General features: G+C 42.9%; 2 protein-coding genes across 3 annotated transcripts in view; one reads left to right on the top strand and one right to left on the bottom strand.

Annotated features, from left to right (window-relative positions):
* Positions 1-2,797, bottom strand: part of RRP1B (ribosomal RNA processing 1B) — a 29,902-nt gene extending 27,105 nt beyond the window's left edge. Inside the window, exon 1 of one of the 2 annotated variants that reach the window (XM_054005221.1) lies at positions 2,536-2,797. In XM_054005221.1, coding sequence (XP_053861196.1) covers positions 2,536-2,782 — 247 coding nt within the window. In that variant the 5' untranslated portion in view covers positions 2,783-2,797. The remainder of the gene's footprint in view (positions 1-2,535) is intronic. The other variant, XM_054005214.1, reaches the window with a different exon arrangement.
* A 4,023-nt stretch (positions 2,798-6,820) lies between these two features.
* Positions 6,821-25,568, top strand: part of HSF2BP (heat shock transcription factor 2 binding protein) — a 48,554-nt gene continuing 29,806 nt past the window's right edge. The window contains exons 1-3 of the mRNA XM_054005222.1: positions 6,821-6,910; positions 10,533-10,683; positions 17,438-17,541. Coding sequence (XP_053861197.1) covers positions 6,875-6,910; positions 10,533-10,683; positions 17,438-17,541 — 291 coding nt within the window. The 5' untranslated portion in view covers positions 6,821-6,874. The remainder of the gene's footprint in view (positions 6,911-10,532; positions 10,684-17,437; positions 17,542-25,568) is intronic.

The following is a 25,568-nucleotide window of genomic DNA, read 5'->3' as shown; positions in this document are numbered from 1 at the left end:
GGCCATATATAAATTAAGAATTGTTATTTGGAGTTTTACATAGATATCCTGTTATAGGTTATGTGTGGATTACAAAATAATAGTTTCGGGTTTTTGGCAGCTTCTCTGAAACACAGGCTTTGCTACTTGAAAGACGTTTTTTCATATGGATACTGAACCTGGGTCTGCTGCTTTACACCATTTTAAGTACACTACGGTCAACAATTTACAATAGTGTAACAGAAAGAAGGTCTGAGTGTATGTTCAACCTTCATTATAGAGTCATGACTGCTGCCTCCATAATAAGGCCTGTCATGGATTATGCCAGTTGTTACATTTTGAAAAGGTCAAGGGGAACTTTTTCATGGGTAAGGAGACAGACTTTTAAAACATTTTTATTTCACAAGGGTAACATTTAGAATGCAACACTATCAATTCCTCATGCTCTTTTCCCACAGGTGGATTATTAAAATATCATCACTTCATGTGTATGTTATAACTGAACCCCCTATATTAGTGATCGTAGTGTGCATAAAATGAGGCCTGCATTAAGTTATAGGTATCTTGTTGTGAAGGGGCAGTGTTTCAGTTAGTGCGGGTACAAATAGATTGTTAGCTACAGCTCAGAAATGGCCCTTCTACAATGTGAGGGGATGTTGCCCTGGGTTATCTGCAAACCTGCAGTGTAGACAGAATGACGTGTATGCAGGCCCATAACCCTCTCCTTGGATTGTGGCAAAGTCCTGGACGGAGTAAAAACATGCTTAGTCTGTCTACACTAAGGGTATGTCTTCATTACCTGCTGATCTATCCAGTGGGGATCTATTTATCGTGTCTAGTCTAGACACGATAAATTGACCCCCGAGCGCTCTCCCGTAAACTCCTGTACTCCAGCGCCGCGAGAGTCGCAAGCAGAATCGACAGGGGAGCGGCAGCAGTTGACTCACTGCAGTGAAGACACCACAGTAAGTCGCTCTAAGAATGTCGACTTCAGCTACATTATTCACGTAGCTGAAATTGCGTAACTTAGATCGCCCCCTCCCCCCCCAGTGTAGAACAGGGCTAAGAGGTCAAAACAGACCGCAACATGCGTAGCGAGATGGAAAGAGGACCTAAAATCCCTCTTTCCATTATAATTGCAGCCGAATAGTAAGGCATGCAATATGGTTGTGCACCAATCTTGTTATAATATGGCCTGGTACTGCTAACATTGATGGGACTGAATTCTGCCCATACTAGCTATACCAAGACATTTTCTAACAAGTTTGGTACACAGTCATATTGTAAATGGGCGCTCCCATGTACAATTGAAGTGTAGACCCTATTGAATTGTCAGGCAGAAAACATGTAACAGCTATGAATTACACCCATTCATCTCAGGGTAGGTCTATACTGCAATGGTACAGCTATGGAGCAGCACCTGTGCTGCTGTAGTGCCATAACGTAGATGCTTCTGACATTGATGGAAGGAGTTTTTCTGCTGATGTAGTTAATCCATCTCTCCGCAAGGCAGTAGCCAGGTAGACAGAGGAATTCTAGCTGCATTTACACTGGGGATTAGGTCAGCATACCTATAGCATTCAGGATGCAAAGTTTTACAGAGCTGACATAGCTAGGTTGATCTAATATTTAAGGGTAGATTAGGCCTCAGTCTGTTGTCGACTCTAAAACGTGTTGTCACTTAACGTTTCCTCAGTCATCCAACTAGGGTGCTTCATTTGCGAGCTCAAATGCTTGTATCCATCTGGCAACCATAACTAGGTTGCATGCAGTTTCAAAACATAAATTCAATGAACAAGCTTAAAAAATTCATTCTGGTTCTAGTGATACTCCCAATTTTGAACACAGAATCTCTCTGAAACCTGTAATATTTCTAAAGCCACAAGAAACTTAAGTGCACCCACTGTACATATGGCCCACTGAGGAAATGTGATTGTCCATGTTATAATACTTGAAGTTTCTATGCTCTTAAGAGCTGCTAATCATCCCCTACATACTTGTAGAACTATATTTCAGGGAAAATGCTTCCTGTGGTAAAAGTCAATTAAAAATAATATAAAATAAGGACATTGGCAATACTAATCCTCCCTAGAAAAGATGGGAGAGTACAAGACATCCCACTCCCATCTCAGCAGTAGCATCGCTTACTCTCTCCTAATTTGGCCCTGCTGTACCACACACGTGTCAACCCCACATCTCCATTCTCAGAGGCTCCCAACAACTCCACGTGCCTCTCTCACACATTCTATGACTCCACTTCCTTTTCCTAACCCCACTGGCCCTCATCAGTCTGCTGCCAGTGCCGTTACCAATCCCATATGCCTGCCCTACCTACCCTCATTCTCTAATGTCGATGCCTCCTCCCATAGCACCATGTGCTTGCCTCAGTCGCTCCGACCCTTATCCCAGTCATGTGCGTCTCCTACGCCCACCGCGTCTCCGCAAAGTTGCCACTGCCCCCTCGTCTCCCCTACCCACCCTGGGGCTGCCTGCCCCAGCACCACGTGCCTGTCCCACCGCCGCCGCCCAGCACCACGCGCCTCTCCCAGTCTTTACCCGCCGGGCTCTGGGTCCTGAGGCTGATGTAGCCGCGCAGCTTCTTCACCGCCCGGTCCCGGCTCCGCTTCTCGTTGGCAGCCAATCTCTGCGCGAACTGGATCTCGGGCGGCTGCACGGCGGCAGCAGCAGCGGCGGCGGCAGGAGCCATGGTCCCTGCTCCACCATCCCCCTTCGCTCCCCCGCCCTCTGCTGGGTAGAAGGCGTCCCTCCCGCCGGCCCGCTGGAACCGGCTGACGCGTTCCATCGAACGCCCGCTGATTGCGTCACAATCGCTCTCTGTCGCAAAAGTTCCAGGTCTCTCCGGGGAGGGTTCTGCTCTTAAAGGGCTAGTAGTCACTTGGAAAGATGCTTCCTCCTGCTGGGAAAATGTGCCGGTTGCTTTGTGCCACTACACACTACGTACATTTTAACGATCCCCTCCAAATGGCTTCCGTAGAAGCGGTGCCCAAAGTCCCCTCGCACTTTTGCTGGATACAGATGCTTTTCAGAATATAAAGCACTATCTCGTCCCTCCGGCTACTGGGCACTGCGTTGCTTGAAACTCTAGATTAGGAGAAACAGCTTCAGGGACCGAAAAATCCAGGCAAACAAGCCCCACAGGTGAAAAGTGAATGAGTTTAGGTTTTTGACAGAAATCTGAAAGCCCCTCTTTAACAAAAAGCGTTCCCCTACAATTCTAATGTTTATTTTAAATATATTAGTCATCTCTTTGCTTTGTATCAACTGCTCTGACCATCACTGCCAACTCCTATTAAGGTACACAAATATTATTATTTCCATTTTACAAATGGGGATGAGAGACAGCAAACAACGTAGCCATTGCTACAAATGAATATATACAGGTGAGTCATGCCTTCCTGTCTCCAACTATTGGCGTGGGCATCACCCACACAGAGAAATTGTCATGGTCAGGAGGGCCTTGAATTACGGAAAGTCAAGAAGTCTCTTGTAGGGACTCAAGTTGAATTTAGATCCCCTAAACGCCAGTGCAGTGCCTTAATCACAAGACAGTGCTTCCTACTTTACAATTACACAGTGTTTTTTAACTTCAAAACGTTATATGGAAAACAGAGTCTGTATATGCAGTTATAATGCCAAATCAAGAAGAGATTGCCTAGATCTGGTCTTCTATTCTCATAAAATACTGCAATATATTGTCAGTCCACAGAATCCAAAACACACAGGCCCAGGCTCAATGGGAGTTAGGCACCTAAATACCTCTGAGGATTACTGCCTGCAAAAACAGAGACAGCACACTTGACACGCTAATTTTTCTACATTCTTTCAACAGCACATACCTCTGATTTTTTCTTTCAGACTATGTATTTTTTCTAATCTTCCAGATATCATGTCATGCACATTAAGCAAGTGCATGAAAAAGAAAATGTCTGCAAAATGTTTTGAATATTTACCTTAAGTTGTTAATTTATTTGGGGGAAATAGATCAGTTTTGGAAGTTACTCTGCTCAAAAATGACTCTTGCCAAGTGAAAGCCAGGGAACTTCATCCTGCAATAAATTCTGTGTGGCTGGACCTAGCTACAGGTTTGGGGCCCAGCTAAAGTTGTAGCCCTAAATGTTTGTAACAAAAGAGTGAATTCTGACTTTTACTCAGACCTTGTGACTACCTTCTACTTTAAGGCACACAATCAATTTTAAGTTTCAGAGTAGCAGCCGTGTTAGTCTGTATCCGCAAAAAGAACAGGAGTACTTGTGGCACCTTAGAGACTAACAAATTTATTAGAGATAAGCTTTCGTGGACTACAGCCCACTTCTTCGGTATGCGTCCGAAGAAGTGGGCTGTAGTCCACGAAAGCTTATGCTCTAATAAATTTGTTAATCAATTTTAAATTCACACTTCTGTTTGAAACTGTTTATATCTTCTATAGTTACAAGTAATATCTAAGATTACTAGAAATGACAGAGGAATAAATTTTTTTTTTCCAGCTTGCTTACTTTGTGCATTTGACAACACTTAAGGCTCCATCCTACAAGCTGTTCCACAGGGACAGTGGTAAAATCACAAAGAGTAGAGGCAGTATTCAGGGGTAAGTGTATAAAAAATTAAATGTTGTTTAATTAAAACTGACTAGATTGCAAATTGGCAGTGTCTTTGTAACCTCTCTCATGCTTAAGCTTAAAACATTTTAACAATTTCTGTGATTCCTCCATTAAGCCCAATGTTGTAATTAATTATATTTTTAAAAGGCTGTAATGGTGATCTGGGGAATTACAGATCAGTAAGATTTACATCTATACCTGGCAAATTATTTGAAACAATGATTAAAAAAAAAAGCACCTGGAAGGTCATGGTATGATGATAGGGTCTAACCAGCATGGTTTCCACACAAGAAAATAATGTCTCACTAATCCCTTACAGTTCTTTGAACACATCGGTAAAGCAGTGGATAAAGGAGAACCAGATGACAATTTATTTAGATGTCCAAACAGGTCTTTGACAAAGTCCCACACAAAAGACTATAAGAACCTAAGCAGTCACGGGGTAAGAGGCAAAGCATTGTTATGGATCAAAAATTGGCTAGGAGAAAGTAAGCAAAGAGTAGGATTAGTTGGTCTTCCTTAGGGTAAAAAGTTAACAGGGTGCCTTCAAATCCCAGAGTAGGCCCTGTAGTATTAAACAATGGTCTGGAAATAGTGGTGAGAAGTGAGGTGTAAAAGTTGCAATGACAAAGTTATTTAGGTTAGTCAGGAACAGAGAGGACTGTGATGAACTTCAGAGAGACATCAACAAGCTAGGCAAATAGGCAACAAAATGGTGAATAAAATTCAGTATTGATAAATGCAAGTAATATATACTGAAGGGAAAAGTTACCTTATACATTGTATAGAGTCTAGATTAACTCTCTCAACCCAGGACAAGGACCTGGACATCACTATGAACAGCACAATGAAGCCTTTGGCTTCAAGAACTTAGTAAAATAAACAAAAAAAGAGACTGATGGACAATTATATGAAGAATATGGTAAACATTTTGAAAATAATATTAAAGTTGATGTTTCAAGGCTTAAACCAATTTTTTAACTATCAGAAACTAGGATGAGCACTAATGTGGGACAGGGCAGGTTATCCCACATCTGCCTACAAAGCTCTTACACTTTGCTCTGAAGCATCTTGTGCTGTCCAGTGTCAGAGACGATACTGGACTAGTAGGGCCAGAGACCTGATTCAGTATGGCACTGGCACTCCCTATGTTACATTGGCCTCATTACCACTACAAAAGTGATTTTTCCTCCCTTGGTATTCTACTGTTGAGAATATCCCACTTCCACTTTAATTGAATGGTCTCGTTAGCACTGACCCCTCACTTGGTAAGGCAACTCCCATCTTTTCATGTACTGTGTATATATACCTGCCTACTGTATTTTATACTCCATGCATCTAATGAAGTGGGTTTTAGCCCATAGAAGCTTACAGCCAAATAAATTTGTTAGTATCTAAGGTGCCACAGGTAGTCCTCATTGTTTTTGTTGATACATACTAAAAGAGCAGGGGGAGGGATAGCTCAGTGGTTTGAGCATTGGCCTGCTAAACTCAGGGTTGTGAGCTCAATCCTTGAGGGAGCCATTTAGGGATCTGGGGCAAAATCAGTACTTGGTCCTGCTAGTTAAGGCAGAGGGCTGGACTTCATGACCTTTCAAGGTCCCTTCCAGTTCTAGGAGATGGGATATCTCCATTAATTATTATTATACAGCTACCCCTCTGAAACTAGACATCAAACAGCTGCACTTTGTAGAAAATCCAAGTTGCCTGCTTTCATTCCTCTTCCTATTGACTTTACTTATTGTTACTAGCTAAACTCCCGCTCGCCTGTTTGTTCCTTTGGAGCTGAAACCTCCATAGGTATCAGTAGCCACCTAAAAACCAGCCCCCAGCACCAGAGCCATCCCTACCCACACAGCAGTAACGTCTGTACCCAGCGCCCAGCCCAGGCACAACGGGCGCTAGCAATAGGGCAGGTCCTTATACCAACCCCCTTCAAACGCTCCCCCTTGATTGGCCAGCGTTGCCCACCGTCTGCTCCCCAAACACGCGCTCGCCCCTCTCCCAGCTACCGAGCGAGCCAGGCACCCATGGGGGCGGGGCCCACCCGCTTAGGCGCAGCTCAGGGTAGGGGGTGCCCCGCCCCTCCCGCAGCGGGCCCGGCGCCCAGGGGCAGCGGTTCCAACCAAGCCCGGAACCCGCCAGGCTCCGCCCCTCGCCTACGTGACACTGGGAGGGCGGGGCGTTCAGGGGAGTCACGTGGCGCAGAGACGCGTGGCTGGTGGCGGCGCTGCCGAGGTCCTCGCGCCGCGCGGCAGAGGGGCGAGGCCGGCACTATGAAGCGGAGCGCGCGCCCCGCAGGGGACGGGCAGGTAGAGCGGGCGGCGCCACCCGCCTTCTCGCGCAACCCCCGGGGAGGTGGCAGCGAGGGGCCCGGCCTAGGCCTCCCGCCCACAAAGTGGGGAGCGGGGCGTGTCCCCAGGTGTGGGCGGGGGAGCAGCGCCCTGACCCAGGCTGTGCAGTGCAGGGAGGCCCAGGGGCGCTGAGAGAAACAATGTGGCCAGGGAGGGGTGGCCTGACTGCCTAGGGGCTGGAGGTGACTTTAAAGTGTGGAGAGAAATGTTGCAGGGCGGTTCTTGCACGTGGGAGTTTTTGATCTTACACAGACCTGAAGAAGAGCTATAAGCTCGAAAACGTGTCTCTCTCACCAAAAGAAGTTGGCCCATTAAAAGATATTACCTCACCCACCTTGTGTCGCTAGTTAGTTATGAAGCAGCCATTGCCACACAGCAGCTGAGCACCACACGGTACCTTTGTGCATTAGAGAAATAGTAACCCTGTTTTACAGTTGGAGAACTGAGACACACAGTTAAATGATCTGCCCACTATTGCACAGGGAAGTTTGTGGCAGTGTCAGGAATTGATCCTAACAGGGCTTCTGAGTCTAGACTGGGGCCTTAATCACAAAACCATCCTTCTTTCCTCTGCAAAATAGTTTGTATCTAGTTACTTTCTTTTAAAAAAATATTCCAACATGTGGGAGGTTTGAAAATACTCATTTCTGAGTGGAGGAAAGAAAATTAAACTTGGCTGCTGTAATTGTCATGTTGCATGAGATGAACTATATTCACCGAGAGAACCGTAAATTAGAATTTTCTCAATTTAACATCTCAATCTAAAAGTTTCAATAACAGGCTTTTTTAAATATAGCGTTCAATACTGAATATATCCATCTTTGACACCAATTCCAAATTGCTTTCCATTTTTCTTAAAACTACTGATTTGCTGTTTCACCTTTGTTTGATCACTTATCTACCCAGTCCACTGATTGGTCCCAGTGTTCATCTAAAGCAGGGGTCGGCAACCTTTCAGAAGTGGTGTGCCAAGTCTTCATTTATTCACTCTGATTTAAGGTTTCGCGTGCCAGTCATACATTTTAACGTTTTTAGAAGGTCTCTTTCTATAAGTCTATAATATATAACTAAACTATTGTTGTATGTAAAGTAAAGAAGGTTTTTAAAATGTTTAAGACGCTTCATTTAAAATTAAATTAAAATGCAGAGCCCCCCGGACCGGTGGCCAGGACCCGGGCAGTGTGAGTGCCACTGAAAATCAGCTCATGTGATGCCTTCTGCACGTGGTACATAGGTTGCCTACCCCGATCTAAAGTCTTGCTGCCCCATTTATCTTCCCCTCCCTCTGAGTCCCTTGAGATTTAATTCATTTTAATATTTATTATTTGTAATATGGTAGCACTTAGAGACCCCAATGTTGTTGATGGGCACTGTACAAACATATGACAAAGAGATGCTTTCTGCCCTGAGAAGCTTACAGTCTATGTAAAGAATGTTACTTTAATATTTTCATTTTCACTCTGTTGCCTGAACCAGAACAACTGGGATTTTGTTAAATGCAAGACAGCATGGGGGAACCGCAAAAGAAACAAACAAAATGAGAAGTAAAAATGAAGAGAAGCATAGAAAAAGAGAGAAGAGAAAGAGGAGGAAGCAAGCAAGCGAGAAGGGAGAGGAAATAATAGAAAAGGTGTGGGAGACATACAAATGCCATAGGTGTTTCCTGATAGTTTAGTGGTAATGCATACTTGGAATGACCCTCACTCCCTCATCCAGCTGGAGGTGGGAATGTTGCAGAGACAGCTTAGCACTTTAGGGAAAAGGCTGCATGTATAGTTCTTTAGCAACCCCTTGTGGCTGACTGAAGGAAGTTTGTATGCAGTGTTGTAGTCATGCTGGTCCCAGGATATTAGAGACAAGGTGGGTGAGGTAATATATTTTATTGCGCCAACTTCTGTTGGTGAGAGAGACACGTTTTTGAGCTTAAACAGAGCTCTTCTTCAGAAGGAAGTTTGACAGGTTTGAGGGGGAACTGTTTTCACTAGAGGTTTCTTGCCAGCATGATAGTTGCTGGCTTATTTTAAACATTAACTGACCAGTGTGGGCATGCAGCTGTTAGGGCAGGTGGATTTGCAAAGCAAGAGGTGATAATCAGTTGCCTATCTATTTGCAAATTTTTCAGGGTTACTATCTGAACATCTCTGACTAGTACACATCAAATAAAGATTGGGGGATTTCAACATATCTCTAAAAACAACAAGGAGTCTGGTGGCACCTTTAAGACTAACAGATTTATTTGGGCATAAGCTTTCGTGGGTAAAAACATCACTTCTTCAAATGGATCTGAAGAAGTGAGGTTTTTACCCACGAAAGCTTATGCCCAAATAAATCTGTTAGTCTTTATATCTGAAGAAGTGAGGTTTTTACCCACGAAAGCTTATGCCCAAATAAATCTGTTAGTCTTTAAGGTGCCACCAGACTCCTTGTTGTTTTTGTAGATACAGACTAACACTGCTACCCCTTGATACTTGAACATATCTCTAGTTTTGTGTCCTTTTTGGTAGATGAGGTAGTCCCCTAATGCAAGGTTCTTGGAGAGGGAGAAGGGGGGAAATTAAGGTTCCTGGAAGGATGTTCCCTCCTGTCCCCCCTAAAAGAGCAGAATTTAAATAAAAAGGGGAAACAAGGGGAGAGAGAGACAACAAGAGAGACTTGTGGAAATGGACAGGATTGTAAGTAAAAAATTAGACACATATAATACAAAGTGATCAGAGTAGAAGAGAGTAAGAAATATGTTGCTTCATTCTAGGGAGAAAACATTTGTGGGTTTTTTTTTAGCACCCAGTCTAGTCCTTGGATGTAACATAAATATTATAATTGGATTGGTGGTTGAAATAAGCAAAATATCACTCTGCAATTTTGCAATCCTGCCTTTTGAAAGCATGTTGGAGAACAGATATTCCAGACAAAGAAAGCTGAATCTCTTAGTGATAACTCTTGAATGTACAGCAGAGTTTTCAAGACAGTGCAATGTGCACCTTCACTACTGAGATTTAGAGTTCAGTCCTCAGTTTATTTTGAAACTGAGATTTTTTTTTTTTTAAATCATGGGTTTTTTTTTTAAAAACAGAGCTAATTTTCTCAGGCTGCAGAAGAGAAATGGATGCTATAGTAATAGTTAGGTACAAGAAGAGGAATGACTCTTACTGGTCTTAACTCAGAATTTGCTTGTGTGTGTTTTTGGTTCATCATGAATGTTAATTTAATTTTTTTTTAATTTAATTGATCTTTTGTGGTGAATAGAAATATTTCCAGTAGAACAACTATTATAGCAACATGGTTGGGGGGTGGTTCAGAAAACTTCTGAGTTCATTTAAAAATATGAAAGGTACAGCATAAGCCTTAGGACATTCTAAAGACAGTAGTTCAGCATGTGTATGACACTTGCTATTTTCAAAGTCCTGTGCTTTAAAAGACCACTAGATAACATTTCCTTTCAAAATACAATTCTGTATTTCTGAACAGATATTGAACGGAGGGAGATGCATTTGTGGGAGTGAAGGAAGGATGTGTAACTAGAATATAAATGAGAGAATATTGCAGAGTAACAAAGATATCTGTGGTCTGTTCCATGTTTCAGAAGGCTGAGACCAAAGAGGAATTTGTTAAAGTCAGAAAGAGAGATTTGGAGAGATTGACAACTGAAGTGATGCAGTTACGAGACTTCCTACCTAGAATACTGAATGGCGATGTCTTGGAAAGCTTCCAGAAATTGGATGTTATTGAAACAAGTAAGTTGCACCACATTAGCAGCAATCATAAATACTTCCAACACTGTTTAGAACAAACACAGCCCAGTTTGTACAGATGGCTATAGATTTTTGTTGACACATTCTGCTTAAATATTTTGTTAAAGGGTAACCCTGGTGTTTTTCAAAATTTCAGAATTAGCTAGACATATGTCAATCAATTACATTTTTAAAAAATCTTTTAAAATTAGTTAACTGAAGACAAAACCTTTATTGACTCACGCAAGCTACCATTTTCCTATCAAAAGACAGAAAGGAAGAGAGATTGTGACAGAAGAAACTCATTCTGCACTGAAAACCATGAGAGAAGTGCAACGGCAGATGAGGCTCCAAAGAAATTCAACCTTTTTGAACATAAGGCATATCTATCTGCTTCCCTTCAAGTTTATATCACAAACTACTAGGTGTCATGTCCGTGCACCCCCCCCCACCGCAAAATACAGGTTTTTTGAGACGGCAGAGGGTAACCCCTTTCCTATCCAAGCTCAACAGCTGTGGAGAACTGAGGGAGACATCTGGTATTCCGAAAGAAGTACAAACTTCTATAAAAGACTTGTCCTTCAAGGAGATGAAGTACTTCAGTAACCAGATGGATGAAGTGCTCCATTCCTTCAAAGATTCAAGATCTCTGCTGAGGTCAGTACTAAACTGTTCTCCAGTACCATACTATAAGCTGTTCTAAATACCAGCTCCTACACAACAAAGAATGTTATCCTACCCACATAACTGCCAAGCAGAATAACCATCCAGGAAACAGCTTATTATTCCAGAAGAGACCCGTCATCTTCCATCGTGCACCCGAATCCCTTTCAGAGGCAGCAGGTTTGATGGGAGTGTTGGGAGCCTCATCAAGAGCTATCTGGAGTAGATCATCAGAAAATGCTTTACTCCCTTCCTGGGGGTGTGGCCAGAGATCACTGCTGACAAACGGGTGTTAAACATCATTGCCCACTGCTACCCCATCGTCTTTCATTTTTTGCACCTTACCTACCACCTTCTACTGTCCCTCTTCAGGGACTGTTCTTGCGAGTGCCTGTTACAGAAAGAAGTGGCCTCTCGGAAGCCACAGAGAAGGTGCTGCAAGAGTACAGGGGTAGAGGCATGTGCTTTTAATTCTTCCTTATTGTGAAGAAGAAAATGCGGTTTTCGTCCTATCCTACACCCGAGGAGACCAAACAAATATGTACACTGCCTCAGATTCAGGATTATTTCATCTCTTCAGGGTCAAGATTGGTTCGTGGCTCTCAACTCACAAGACAGACTTCCACATAGCCACTATCCACCTGGCCCACAGGAAGTACCTGAGATTTACAGTGGGGCCTACTCACTAACAGAATAAGATATTGTTATTCCGGCTCTTCACATCACCAAGAGACTTCACAAAATGCCTAACTGTGGTGATGGCAGCAGTGCAGCTGAGAAAGAGGGTCATCCATATCTATTCATGGCCAGATGATGAGTTAATTGGAGGCAGCTCACGACAAGAGACATTGACAAGTTTCAGTTAAATCCTCTGTCCGTTTTCCCAGCTGTATTTCCGGGAAATGTCCCTGTGGCTCACCGCCTCCCCAGCTTCCACTGGCTGGGAACGGCAAACCAAGGCCATTGTGAGCTGTGGGGAGCCGTGCCTGCAGACAGACAACGTCAGCGAAATGTCTCGCAGCCCGCAAGCAGATTACCCTGATGGGCCGCATGTGACCCATGGGCTGCAGATTGCCCACCACTGGCCTAATGTATACTTACTGGCCAGAGGATTTATGTCAGCGTGGGACCTCAGTGTTATTCTCCTAAAACTTATGGAGCATAGCCCCCGCTTTTGAGCCTGTCTCTTACTGTGCTCCATCCACCATCTCTCAAAACAATCTTTTTTGGTGGCGACCAGCCAGCAGAGTGCGTGAGCTTCAGGCACACAACTGAACCCCCATACACATTGTTTCACACAGACAATGTGGTACTGGGATCTTATGAAGATTCATACCCAAAATGGTTTCTGAGTTCCAGTTAAGTCAATTAATTAACTTACCTCACAAAACAAAACTCAAGACAAAGGGAGAAGAAACTACATAGTCTGGATGTATCCAGAGCTCTTTGAAATTATACTGACAGGAATACATTTTTCAAAATGTCCTCTAATCAGTTTTGGCTACAGCTGGTTGTTTCGTTGGAAAGTTTGTCAAACTGGATAACACGAAGTGTCTTGACATGTTACCAGTTGGCTGGTGTACCTCCCCCACCAAATATTAAGGCTCACTCCATCAGAACTCAAACAACATCTTCTGCAATTGCCTTATATTTCTCAAGCATTATTCCAAATTTGGGAGAGCAGTACTCCAATTTTGATTTGACTGACACAGCTGATAATCCTCATTCATACCATCTGGAGAAGATACTGTTTGTGAGTCACGTACAGTAGGATCTACGCTGGCACATACTTTAGGGACATATCTATTCTTTCTTCTTCAAGTAACTGTGGTTTCTTGAAATGATGCCATGACTTGCCTCCTTCCCTGCTTGTCAGACTCCTCAGCAGCACAGGCTTTGAGTTGCGAGGGAACTGAGGGAGGATTGCACCCAGTCTGCCCTTTATGCCCTCATGGAGGAGCATAAGGAGGCACAAGGTGCATCTATAACCCTGACAATCACTGCTGTTCAGAAAACATTCCGAGCTTGTGCGCAGGAGGGGCATGTGCACTTACAATAGGATCCACACTGACTGCAACATTTCGAAGAATCACAGTTACCATAGAGTAAGTAAGTAATTCTTTCTTTGTGTGGCAGTAAATAGAGCCACTTTAAGAACATAAGAACGGCCATACTGGTCAGACCGAAGGTCCATCTAGCCTAGCATCCTGTCTTTCGACAGTGGCCAATGCCGGGTGCCCCAGAGGGAATGAACAGAACAGGTAATCATCAAGTGATCCATCCCCTGTCGCCCATTCCCAGCTTCTGGCAAACAGGGGCTAAGGACATAATAACATAATAGCCATTGATGGACCTATCCTCCATGAATTTATCTAGTTCTTTTTTGAACCCTGTTATAGTCTTGGCCTTCACAACATCCTCTGGCAAAGAGTTCCACAGGTTGACTGTGTATTGTGTGAAAAAATACTTCCTTTTGTTTGTTTTAAACCTGTTCGCTATTAATTTCATTTGGTGGCACCTAGTTCTTGTGTTATGAGAAGGAGTAAATAACACTTATTTACTTTCTCCACACCAGTTATGATTTTATAGGCCTCTACCATATCCCCCCTTAGTCGTCTCTTTTCCAAGCTGAAAAGTCCCAGTCTTATTAATCTCTCTTCATATGGCAGCCGTTTCATACCACAATCATTTTTGTTGCCCTTTTCTGAATCTTTTCCAATTCCAATATATATTTTTTTTGAGATGGGGCGACCACATCCTTACGTAGTATTCAAGATGTGGGCGAACCATGGATTTATATAGAGGCAATATGATATTTTCTATCTTATTATCTATCCCTTTCTTAATGATGCCCAACATTCTGTTTGCCTTTTTGACTGCCGCTGCACATTGAGTGGATGTTTTCAGAGAATTATCCACGACTTCAAGATCTCTTTCTTGAGTGGTAACAACTAATTTAGACCCCATCATTTTATATGTATAGTTCGGATTATGTTTTCCAATGTGCATTACTTTGCATTTATCAACATTGAATTTCATCTGCCATTTTGTTGCCCAGTCACCCAGTTTTGAGAGATCCTTTTGTAGCTCTTTGCAGTCTGCATGGGACTTTACTATCTTGAGTAGTTTTGTATTGGGGGGGAGGGATAGCTCAGTGGTTTGAGCATTGGCCTGCTAAACCCAGGGTTGTGAGTTCAATCCTTGAGGGGGCCACTTAGGGATCTGGGGCAAAATCAGTACTTGGTCCTGCTAGTGAAGGCAGGGGGCTGGACTCGATGACCTTTCAAGGTCCCTTCCAGTTCTAGGAGATGGGATATCTCTATTAATTTAATTTAATTTAATTTAATCATTTGCAAATTTTGCTACCTCATTGTTTACCCCCTTTTCCAGATCATTTATGAATATGTTAAATAGGACTGGGCTCAGTATAGACCCCTTGGGGACACCACTATTTACCTCTCTCCATTCTGAAAATGGACCATTTATTCCTACCCTTTGTTTCCTATCTTTTAAGCAGTTACCAATCCATGAGATGACTTTCCCTCTTATCCCATGACTGCTTACTTTGCTTAAGAGCCCTTGGTGAGGGACCTTGTCAAAGGCTTTCTGAAAATCTAAGTACACTATATCCATTGGATCCCCCCTTGTCCACATGCTTGTTGACTCCCTCAAAGAATTCTAGTAGATTGGTGAGGCATGATTTCCCTTTACAAATACCATGTTGACTATTCCCCAACAAATTATGTTCATCTGTGTATCTGACAGTTTAGTTCTTTACTATAGTTTTAACCAGTTTGCCGGCCTGTAATTGCCAGGGTCACCTCTGGAGCCACTTTGTTCTTTCCCAGTGAATTGTGGGAGAACTAGTCTGTCCTTCTGAGCACATGGGGGGAATTGTGAGAAGGCACTGGAGGAAGTTTTTAAAATTATTTTTTTCCCTTCAGAATTTCACAGTTCGTTATTCAAATATAAGATAAATTAATATTTAAAGTGATTATTCAGTTGACTAAGTGGTACTCTATGTTCAGAGAGGAGACCTGGTCCTGGTCTCTCATTCTGCAGATTGGAGTGGGTGAGACTGTCCTATGAAGACAGCCCACCTAGTGATGCAGGCTAGTTTGAAGTGGCATGGGGCTAATCTCTTGATTTGTTAGCATTATAATTGTGATAGGTTGGATCATCCCCTTGGGGCTACCAGCTGATGTGTCAAGACTACTACTGCCCCTGCTTTCCCTGCCCGCTTGGGACTCCAGTACCCTGTCTTGTTGAGCCAGACACGCCAGTTTGCTCCAACACAGACCCAGGGTCTGAACCACGTGCCCCAAAGCTGCAGACTTAACTGAAAGCAATTTAGAAGCATTCTTGTCTTTAACACTCAGATGCCCAACTCCCAATGAGGTCCAAACCCCAAATAAATCCGTTTTACCCCACATAAAGCTTATATAGGGTAAACTCATAAATTGTTCGCCCTCTATAACACTGATAGAATGATATGCACAGCTGTTTGCCAACCCTCCCCCCCCCCCCCCCGGTATTAATACATACTCTGGGTTAATTAATAAGTAAAACGTGATTTTATTAAATACAGAAAGTAGGATTTAAGTGGTTCCAAGTCATAGCAGACAGAACAAAGTGAATTACCAAGCAAAATAAAATAGAACACGCAAGTCTATGTCTAATATAGTAAGAAAACTGAATACAGATAAAAACCTCACCCTCAGAGGAATTCCAGTAAGCTTCCTTTTACAGACTAGTCTCCTTCTAGTTTGGGTCCAGCAATCACTCACACCCCCTGAAGTTATTCTCCTTTGTTCCTGTTTCTTTCAAGTATTCTTGGGGGTGGAGAGGCTATCTCTTTAGCCAACTGAAGACCAAATGGAGGGGTCTCCCACGGGTTTAAATAGACTTTCTCTTGTGGGTGGAGACCCTCTTCTCTCTCCTATGCAAAGTTCAGCTCCAAGATGGAGTTTTGGGGTCACATGGGCAAGTCACATGTCCACGCATGACTCAGTTTTTACAGGCAGTCGCCATTGTTTACATGCTACCCTGAACGTCCTCAGGTAGACTTCTTATGTGGATTGGAGGCTTCCAAGATTCCTTGTCCTTTAAGTGTTTCTTGATTGGGCACTTAATTTGCACATTCCTTTCTCAAGAAGCTGACCAAATGCTTTACTAAGGCCACGTAGAAATCAAGCAAGTACACAGCCAATATTCATAACTTCGAACACAACAATGACACATGCATACAAATAGGATGAATATATTCAGTAGAGCATAACCTTTACATAGATATGTTACATAGCATATATAGCATAAAACATATTCCATTTATATCATATATACATTCATAAGGATATTTCCATGAAGTCTTATGGAGTGCAACGTCACAATAATAATTTGCACTTGATTTCTGTTTATTACAGCAAAGCACTTTAAATGAAATCATATTTCTAATAAAGCTGGAGATCAGTTTCTCTTATTTAATTGTTTTTCTTTTTTCTTTAAAGCAATTATGGATCAGTTTTAGCCAGCACTATAAAGATATGCGTAGCATTTATCTAGTGTTCCACAAACATTAATACATTTGGAGTGCCTGTACTACTTTTTTTAATTGTTCACATACTTCATCCCCATAGATTAACTTCTAGTTGGTATTGGTATTTTCCTCATCTTTGCCACTAAAGTTGAGGGCAAAGACTCCCGATAATCTGCAGATTATGAAAACTAATAAAAAATAGAAAATGAACGACATTAAATATAAAGTTAATGTTCTGGGCAAAAGGGAGCTCAATTTCAACATAGCTTACTGTACCCTGTTGTGGTCAAGTAAGAGAGAGTTGATCCTTCACCGTGAATTCTCATGTATTTCCTGGTTTAAATTTAAAACTTCATGTTCATTTAATAGATTTTTTGTAATAGTTGTTTAATAATGTGACACATGGTTATAGTCCCAGTTGGCCACAAGGAGGAGGCCTGACACAACCAAATATTAAAGCAAACTCTTCATATTGCATTTGGCAGAATCTTCATGCTTAGTATAAGGTAGCTGCTTGTAACTTCTTATTGTTCAATTTTTTCAAATTATTTTTTGCAGACATGGAGAAAAGAGAGCAAGAACTAGAGCAGGTAAGAATGGATTGTGAACACTTCAAAGCCCGCCTGGAAACAGCCCAAGCAGATTGCATGAGGGAGAAAAAGGTACATTTGATCACAAAAAAGTAAGCTATCATCTGTATGCTTGAGTTTTAGTAAGAAGTGCAGGGAAATACCAGTTCAGCACTTGAACCTTGCAAGATATAATATCTCTTCAAGTATATGGCTTCTGGACAACCTGGAAAACTGTTGGGTATTGAGTTCATATAGCCAAAAATATGTAAATTGTGCACCTAAAAGTTCTACGTTAATACTTTTTATATGAAAGATTGTCTAGAACCGAAAGATCCATATAATAAGAGTAGTAAAATGAAACGCGGCTGTAGTGCTAATAATTATTTGAAGCTGAAATCTTAAAGGGAAACAAATTCACACTTCTGGCTGAATTTCTTTACCGCTTTTTATAAATGTCTCTAAAATAACTAATTACGTATTATTCCTATAAATGGAGTTGGGGGGAAACTAAATATGTTTGATAATTGTGTTCAGAGATCTCTCCTTTTTTTCAAACATAAAATTACACCTGAATTGGTATAATAAAGAGATTGTCTCTCAGTTATACATGTATGTGTTGCGTAGTCTACAGGAGGTTCAAAATAATTTGATTTTTTTATATTGTATGTGCCACAATTGTTATGTGTCACAGGATGAATTTAGGACAGTTTTATCCTTAAATATGAATTTCCTTAATTTTTTTTTAGATTGACTCTTTTTGAATCTGGTTTAACACACAGCACTGCAAATCTACATAAATGTGCTCTTTGTATCAAGATTGAGAAACACACTGCTTGGGTGTTCTCAAAGCTTGTTGCAAGATCTTTTCAGATAGTTGACATCAAGAGCTGTTTGGAGGAATTAGTCCCTTGAATTTAATATAACATTTCTATAATATGTCTGTTTCAAAAGGGAAAATACATAGAATATAACACAGGCTTTGCGATGCACAAAATATTGAACAAAACCGGCCCCAGGACCGACCCTTGGGGCACTCCGCTTGATACCGGCTACCAACTAGACATGGAGCCATTGATCACTACCCGTTGAGCCCGACAATCTAGCCAGCTTTCTGTCCACCTTATAGTCCATTCATCCAGCCCATACTTCTTTAACTTGCCAGCAAGAATGCTGTGGGAGACCGTATCAAAAGCTTTGCTAAAGTCAAGGAATAACACGTCCACTGCTTTCCCCTCATCCACAGAGCCAGTTATCTTATCATAGAAGGCAATTAGGTTAGTCAGGCATGACTTGCCCTTGGTGAATCCATGCTGTCTGTTCCTGATCACTTTCCTCTCCTCTAAGTGCTTCAGAATTGATTCCTTGAGGACCTGCTCCATGATTTTTCCAGGGACTGAGGTGAGGTGACTGGCCTGTAGTTCCCCGGATCCTCCTCCTTCCCTTTTTTTAAGGATGTGCGCTACATTAGCCTTTTTCCAGTCATCCGGGACCTCCCCCGATTGCCATGAGTTTTCAAAGATAATGGCCAATGGTTCCGCAATCACATCTGCCAACTCCTTTAGCACCCTCGGATGCAGTGCATCCGGCCCCATGGACTTGTGCTCGTTCCAGGAGGGGGGCCATCAGGGAACGGGGTGGGTTGGATGGGGCAGGAGTCGGGGGGGGGCCATCAGGGGGTGAGAAGCGGTGGGGGGAGGGATGATAGGGGGCAGGGCCGGGCCACGCCTGGCTGTTTGGGGAGGCACAGCCTCCCCTAACCGGCCTTCCATACAATTTCTGAAACCCGATGTGGCCCTCAGGCCAAAAAGTTTGCCTGCCCCATGCTAGCTGCAACTCCAAGTGTGATTTGGCCTTCCTGATTTTACTCCTGCATGCCTGAGCAATATTTTTATACTCCTCCCTGGTCATTTGTCCAATCTTCCACTTCTTGTAAGCTTCTTTTTTGCGTTTAAGATCAGCAAGGATTTCACTGTTAAGCCAAGCTGGTTGCCTGCCATATTTACTATTCTTTCTACACATTGGGATGGTTTGTTCCTGCAACCTCAATAAGGATTCTTTAAAATACAGCCAGCTCTCCTGGACTCCTTTCCCCCTCATGTTATTCTCCCAGGGGATCCTGCCCATCAGTTCCCTGAGGGAGTCAGAGTCTGCTTTTCTGAAGTCCAGGGTCTTTATTCTGCTGCTCTCCTTTCTTCCTTGTGTCAGGATCCTGAACTTGACCATCTCATGGTCACTGTCTCCCAGGTTCCCATCTACTTTTGCTTCCCCTACTAATTCTTCCCTGTTTGTGAGCAGCAGGTCAAGAAGAGCTCTGCCCCTAGTTATGCATTATCTTTAGAGCTTGGTCCTCCTGAAGTTCCAGTAGTTCCATTTCTACAGCAGATGTTTCTGTAATCACGGTTTTGGGAATCGGACAGCCATCGTTGATCACATCAACCTTTAAAGGGTTTACAAGAAAGGCGAAGCAGGATCACAGCTTCTGCAAGTCTTCAAACCTGGACTGAAAGTATCAAGCAATCCTTGTCAATTACCTCTGTATTCCTCGAGTTTGTGATCTTCTACTTCAATTTCAGGGAATGTTTTTACCTTACTCTTGAGTTGGGGAAAGTGGTTGAAGTCTCTTGACAATATGTTGCTGAAGGTTTAACTTGTTCTGGAAGCTGAATACTGTCTGAGTAAGGTCAGAAATAATCTTATCCTTCCCTTGGAGTGCCAAATTGAGAGTTTGCAGATGCTGCATAATATCCGCGAAAAACATCAGATTCTGCATTCATTGCTCATCTTTCAGTTTTGGATAGGACTTTTCTTTTTCTTCAAGGAAAGCATTGAAAAGCTCCAGCAGTTCCACAAACTTATTTAAGACATTGCTGGTTGATAACCGCCTCACAATACAGTAGAAAGAGATGTCATTAGGTTTGTCTTCAAGATCCAGCTTTTCAACGAAATTTTTGAGCTGTTGATGAGTCTTCCCATTCGAGCAGATGAAATTGACAAATTCTAGGACCGTTTTTGTAATATTTTTGTACTTGAAGTATCTGCCTGTGAGGTGTTTACAGTGGATGATAAAATGAACAGGGAGAAACTCTGGAAATTTGGGATTGCTTTTCAAGAGTCCGATAAGGCCTACTTTTCCCCCCTACCATGGCAGGTACTCCATCCATTGCTACACTGACAAGTTTATCCAGTGGTACATGGGCATTTGTCAATGCTTTGTCAAGTGCATTCTTTATGTCAACACCACGGGTTGTTTCTTTTAGCGCCACTAAGTCCAACATTTCTTCTTTCACAATTACATCCACGGAAACATAGCGAACAAATATAGCTAGTTGTGATCTATCTTGTATATCATGGATTCATTGACAGGTGGAATGCTAGCGAATTCTTTAGATCGTTTTGCATCTTGCATGCAACATCAGCACTGATCTAGGAGATCCGCCTCTCCATAGGGTGGCGCGAAATTGGAATTTGCTTTATTGGTTGTTGAAGTTTTGTGTTATTTGGATCTAAAATTGCAACCACTTCTGCAGTATTCTTCTTAACAAACTCTCTATCACAAAATGGACATTTAGCACAAGCGATATTCCATGACATAACAAAACTAGCTTTGGTCATTGTGTCAGCTTCCTTACTGAACACAGAAAGTAGTTGACTGTTTAGGCGTGATTTTAATGCAGTTAGCTTGTTCTTCCTTAATTCTGATTCAGGAGTGTATTTGGACAAAAAGTTATTATGATTAGTTTTGTGGTGAGGTTTCAAGTTGCTCACTTTGTAGTGAGTGAGCAATGCACTGCAGATAAGGCACAGCGGTTTACCACCTGTAACAGTGAATGCAAATTCTTTCTCTCATTCTGGCTTAAAACTTCAGTTTTCTTCATACTTGCGTTTCTTACAATTTGAAAATGTCATTGTCATCCACGAAATTAATGGAGGGTTAACACTTAAATCTAAAACTATTGAAATCTGAATTATGAACAGTAAACACAGCCTGTGTGGTGCAGAATGTGGGGAGATCCCAAGCAAGGAGGTCCACACAGTACTATGTGAAGCAATTTCCTGTTATAATGGGCATGTGCAGCTGAAATCCCGAGCCTGGGCACCTCCTGCAGGGCTGGACTCCCAAACACCGGCTCTTCCCATGGGGCTACAAACCCATGTATCAGCTCTTCCCAGCAAAGCTGCAGCCCCGTGCACTGGCTTTTCCTGGCGGAGCCGCAGATCCATGCACTGGCTTTTCCTGGCGGAGCCGCAGATCCGTGCACTGGCTCTTCCTGGTGCGGCTGCAGCCCTGAGCCTCTGCTCCCCTGGTGGGGCGACAGCCCCGAGCTCTGTGATCCGCACTCAGACTCTTAAAGAGCTGCATTTTGGCCACGCCTCTTATAGTAATTTAATCTAGACCACTTTTCCCTAGTTTGCTTATGAAAATGTCATGCGGGGTTGTGTCAAAAGCCTTACTAAAAATCAAGATATATCACAACTAGAGCTTCCCCCTATTCAGTAGACCAGTAACCCTGTCAAAGAAGGAAATTAGGTTGGTTTGGCATGATTTATTCTTGACAAATCCATGTTGGCTGTTCCTTCTAATCCTGTTATCCTCCAGGTGCGTATCAACTGATTGTTTAATAATTTGTTCCAGTATCTTTCCAAGTGTCAAATTAGGCTGATTGGTCTATAATTCCCTGGGTCCTCTTTGTTCTCCTTTTAAAAGAAAGGTACCATGGTTGCCTTTCTTTAGTCTTCTGTGACCTCAGCCTCCTCCAGGAGATCTTGAAGATAATTGCCAATGATGCCGAGATTGCTTTAGCTAGTTCCATAAACACCCTAGGATGAATTTCATCAGGTCCTGCTGACATGAATACATAACGTGTTTTTTCCCACATTCCTTCCACCTTGTTGATATTAATAATCTTTTCTTGGTCAAGAATGAATAATCGTTTTGTAGTCCACTGTTTTTTCCACAAACTTAGATAACTGTGATGTCCCGGGTCTTGAACCCAGGCCCTAGGAATCCCCAGACAGCTGCACCATCCTGACCTACACCCAATGACTAGGGAAACCTGGTGTGCTTGAGAAGCTACTAGGGCTGTAGCCTCAGCCAAGGCAACACCTATTGGAATTCTGATTGGAGGATCGCCCACCTCCACCAGGAGGAGGAACAGGAAGTTTGTCTGAGTAACAAGGTGGTGTCTTGTTGTGGCTGCATTGGACCCTGCTTGTTTCTGCTTACTGCACCCAACCATGTTCCTGCCTTGGCTCCTGTACCTTCTTGTGCGCCTGCTCCATGCTTGATCCTTGCCTCTCCTCCCGTCTTTGCGCCTCACCTCCTAACTGCATTGATCAGTCCTGGCTCTGACCCTGACTTCTGCTCTGACTACTAGGCCAAACTGCCTACGTCTCGGTCCCTAACAATAACTTCTTTAGGAAATTTAGACACCCTCTGAACCTGAGCAAAATTGGAAGCATAAATGTCATCTTTGGTTCACTACTGTCGTCTTAACTAATCACTTTCTAGTTACGTAGTTTATCACTGTCGTAGTCATGAAGTTTGATCCTTCTTGGAAGATGTTGCACAGCACAATAACTAGTCAGTGGTGTGCACCCACAGTAGAATTGCTTCTTGGAGGGTTGTTAGTGTGTTTTTTGCAGGGTCTGTTTATTCCCCTGGTCTTGTAAATATTATTTCTGGTCTTCATTCATTTGCTATGATGTTGTTTGTGAAGGGTTTGATTTTTTTGCTGTGGCTTTGCATTCTGACAGGCTTATCCAGTTATGACATTACCAAAGTTATGTCTTATTAATCAACATCGCATTTCCCCTTCTAAGTGCAAAACGCAAACACTGAATAAATGCAATACAGAAAAGAAGAGGGATAGGAAGAAAGTTCAGTGTATTTGAGTAGAAGACTTGCTGCAAGATGGTGTCAGAAGCTAATGGATCTGATGTTGAGTTTAGAGAAAAGAGAGTAAATTCAACAAACTCATTTTTAAGTTAACAAGATTTTAATGGCTGGTTTTAATAACAGGCTGCTTTTAGTACTCCCAGAAAATGTTCCCAAAACTATTTATTTACCAGCAACGGAAGTCCCAGATTCTTTGGTATCAGTAATTAGTGTAAGTCTATTGAGTAGACTACAGTAACAGAATATATTGTGGATTGATGCTGAAAAATCTTCTCAATACATTTAATTTGCAAAACAGTGAATCATACGTTGCATTTCCTACTGCCAGCAAATTTAATCAACACAAGGGTGGCTATAATATGTGATCTAGGCAGCTAGATATGGACATAGGAAAAGATCAGCAAAGTAGATTTTTAGACCAGTTATGTGACCTGAGAGATCTAATTAAAGTAATCACTTCTAACAGTAACGTATGAATCTGTGAAGCATTGTGGATGGATAGGGGTACCATGTTATAGCAGCTTATCTTTAGGTGACTTTAATTCTTTTGGTATTTTCAACCCCACAACTTCAAAAATTTAGGCAACCCCCCAAAATTGAGATCCCTAGCTTTGAAATTCTGAGCGTGGTGTTTTTCGTTTGGTTTGGATTTTTTTAAATCATATGTTTGGCTCTGTTTTTTTTTTTTTCCATACTCAAACTTGTTAAGAAAATATACTCTCCCCCCTCCTCCCCCCCGCCCTTATATGTGTCAGGGTGGGAAACACACAGGGCACCCACACAAACAGGATGCTTTCTTCTGACATGGACTGTACTTTCCCCATTTTTAACGCTTCAGTTGGCATCCTTTTCTTTACTGGCCCCTACTCCCTCTGCTCAAGGCACTCTGCAGTAGCCTCCCCCCCGAGAGGTGTGGTACAGCCCCCCACCACCTCCATCTCCCTGTTTCCAGTTCCTGGCACCCCAGTTGTGATGTCACTCCCCGAGCCTGTATAGCACTACACACATTGGGATAGTCTGAGTGGCCCAGAAGTCCATACCCGTCATTCCTCAGCAAACTCTAGCAGTGCCCCTCCAACTCCCATCCTATACTCTAGCAGTGCCCCAGCTCCCTCCTCCCTTTTAGGCCTCAGCAAGTGCCCCCCATCCCAGCCTGCAGGAAAAGCTCCTATTCTGGGAGTAGGGATGGGGGGCTGCCCTGTCGGGATCCCCCCTATCTAACTTAACTTTGCTACCCCAATGTAGTGGTAATGGGGGGCAGGAGACTTGCTCCCTACTTCAGTGGGAGAGGGCTTCTTTGGGTATGTTTACACTACAATTAAAAACCCCGCTGGCCCGTGCTAGCTGACTCTGGCTAAGGGGCTGTTTAAGTATGGTGTAGACGTTGGGCTCGGGCAGCCTGAGCTCTGGGACCCTCCAACCTCACAGGGCCTTAGAACCTGGGCTCCAGCTTGAGCCTGAACATCTATACAACAGTTAAACAGCCCCTTAGCCCAAGCCCGAGTCAACTGTATGATTGCAGTGTAGACATTCCCCTCAGTGTTGCGTGTGCTCTGTTCCCCATTGAGTGGCCAGGAGTGCTCAGGAATTGCATGCAGCAGCTATGCTGCTGTCTGTACCACAGGCTGCCAAAGCAAAAGCTGCAGGCTGCAAGTATGAAATCCTGAGGTACATATGGCTGTTTGTTTATTTATAAGCAGCTGCAAAAACTGCCCCCAAACCACAATGCTCAGAGTATCTTCACAAGTGTTAGTAGCTCTGCTCTCTCTCTCCTTGAGCCATCATTCATTATTTACTGTGATGTTGGTTAGGCATCAATTTGGAAGGGTTTTTTAGGATATTGGTACCTCTTGGTTTTCTTTGTGGTCTGCTCCTGTCTTTCTTCTTTCTTGTCTGGTCAGGCTAGTCTGTCTGATTAGAGAGTAAGGATTAATTTAAGACTGAATGAGACCTGGGAGTATCTTCATTTCATGTCCCTCTTTCTGCCAGCATCCCATATGGCTGTGAGAAATATTTGCCGCTCCAAAATACTTCCAGGTCTTGTTGAATTTACCAATCAAGTGCTCTGTGAGCCAAGCACAAAACCAGTTCACCCAGCACTGAAGCAGACAGACCCCTGATGGGACTGCTGCTCCTACACCATGGATCACATATCCTTGGAGCCCAGTCATCTGTGGTCCTAAATTTGGAGGTCATTCCAAACCTCGGGCCTAGAGCTTAG

The sequence above is a fragment of the Malaclemys terrapin genome, chromosome 1 (assembly GCF_027887155.1).
Source record: "Malaclemys terrapin pileata isolate rMalTer1 chromosome 1, rMalTer1.hap1, whole genome shotgun sequence".
NCBI lineage: Eukaryota > Metazoa > Chordata > Testudines > Emydidae > Malaclemys > Malaclemys terrapin.
Note: the sequence above shows the minus strand (reverse complement) of the source record. Positions and strands in the feature narration are given on the sequence as shown.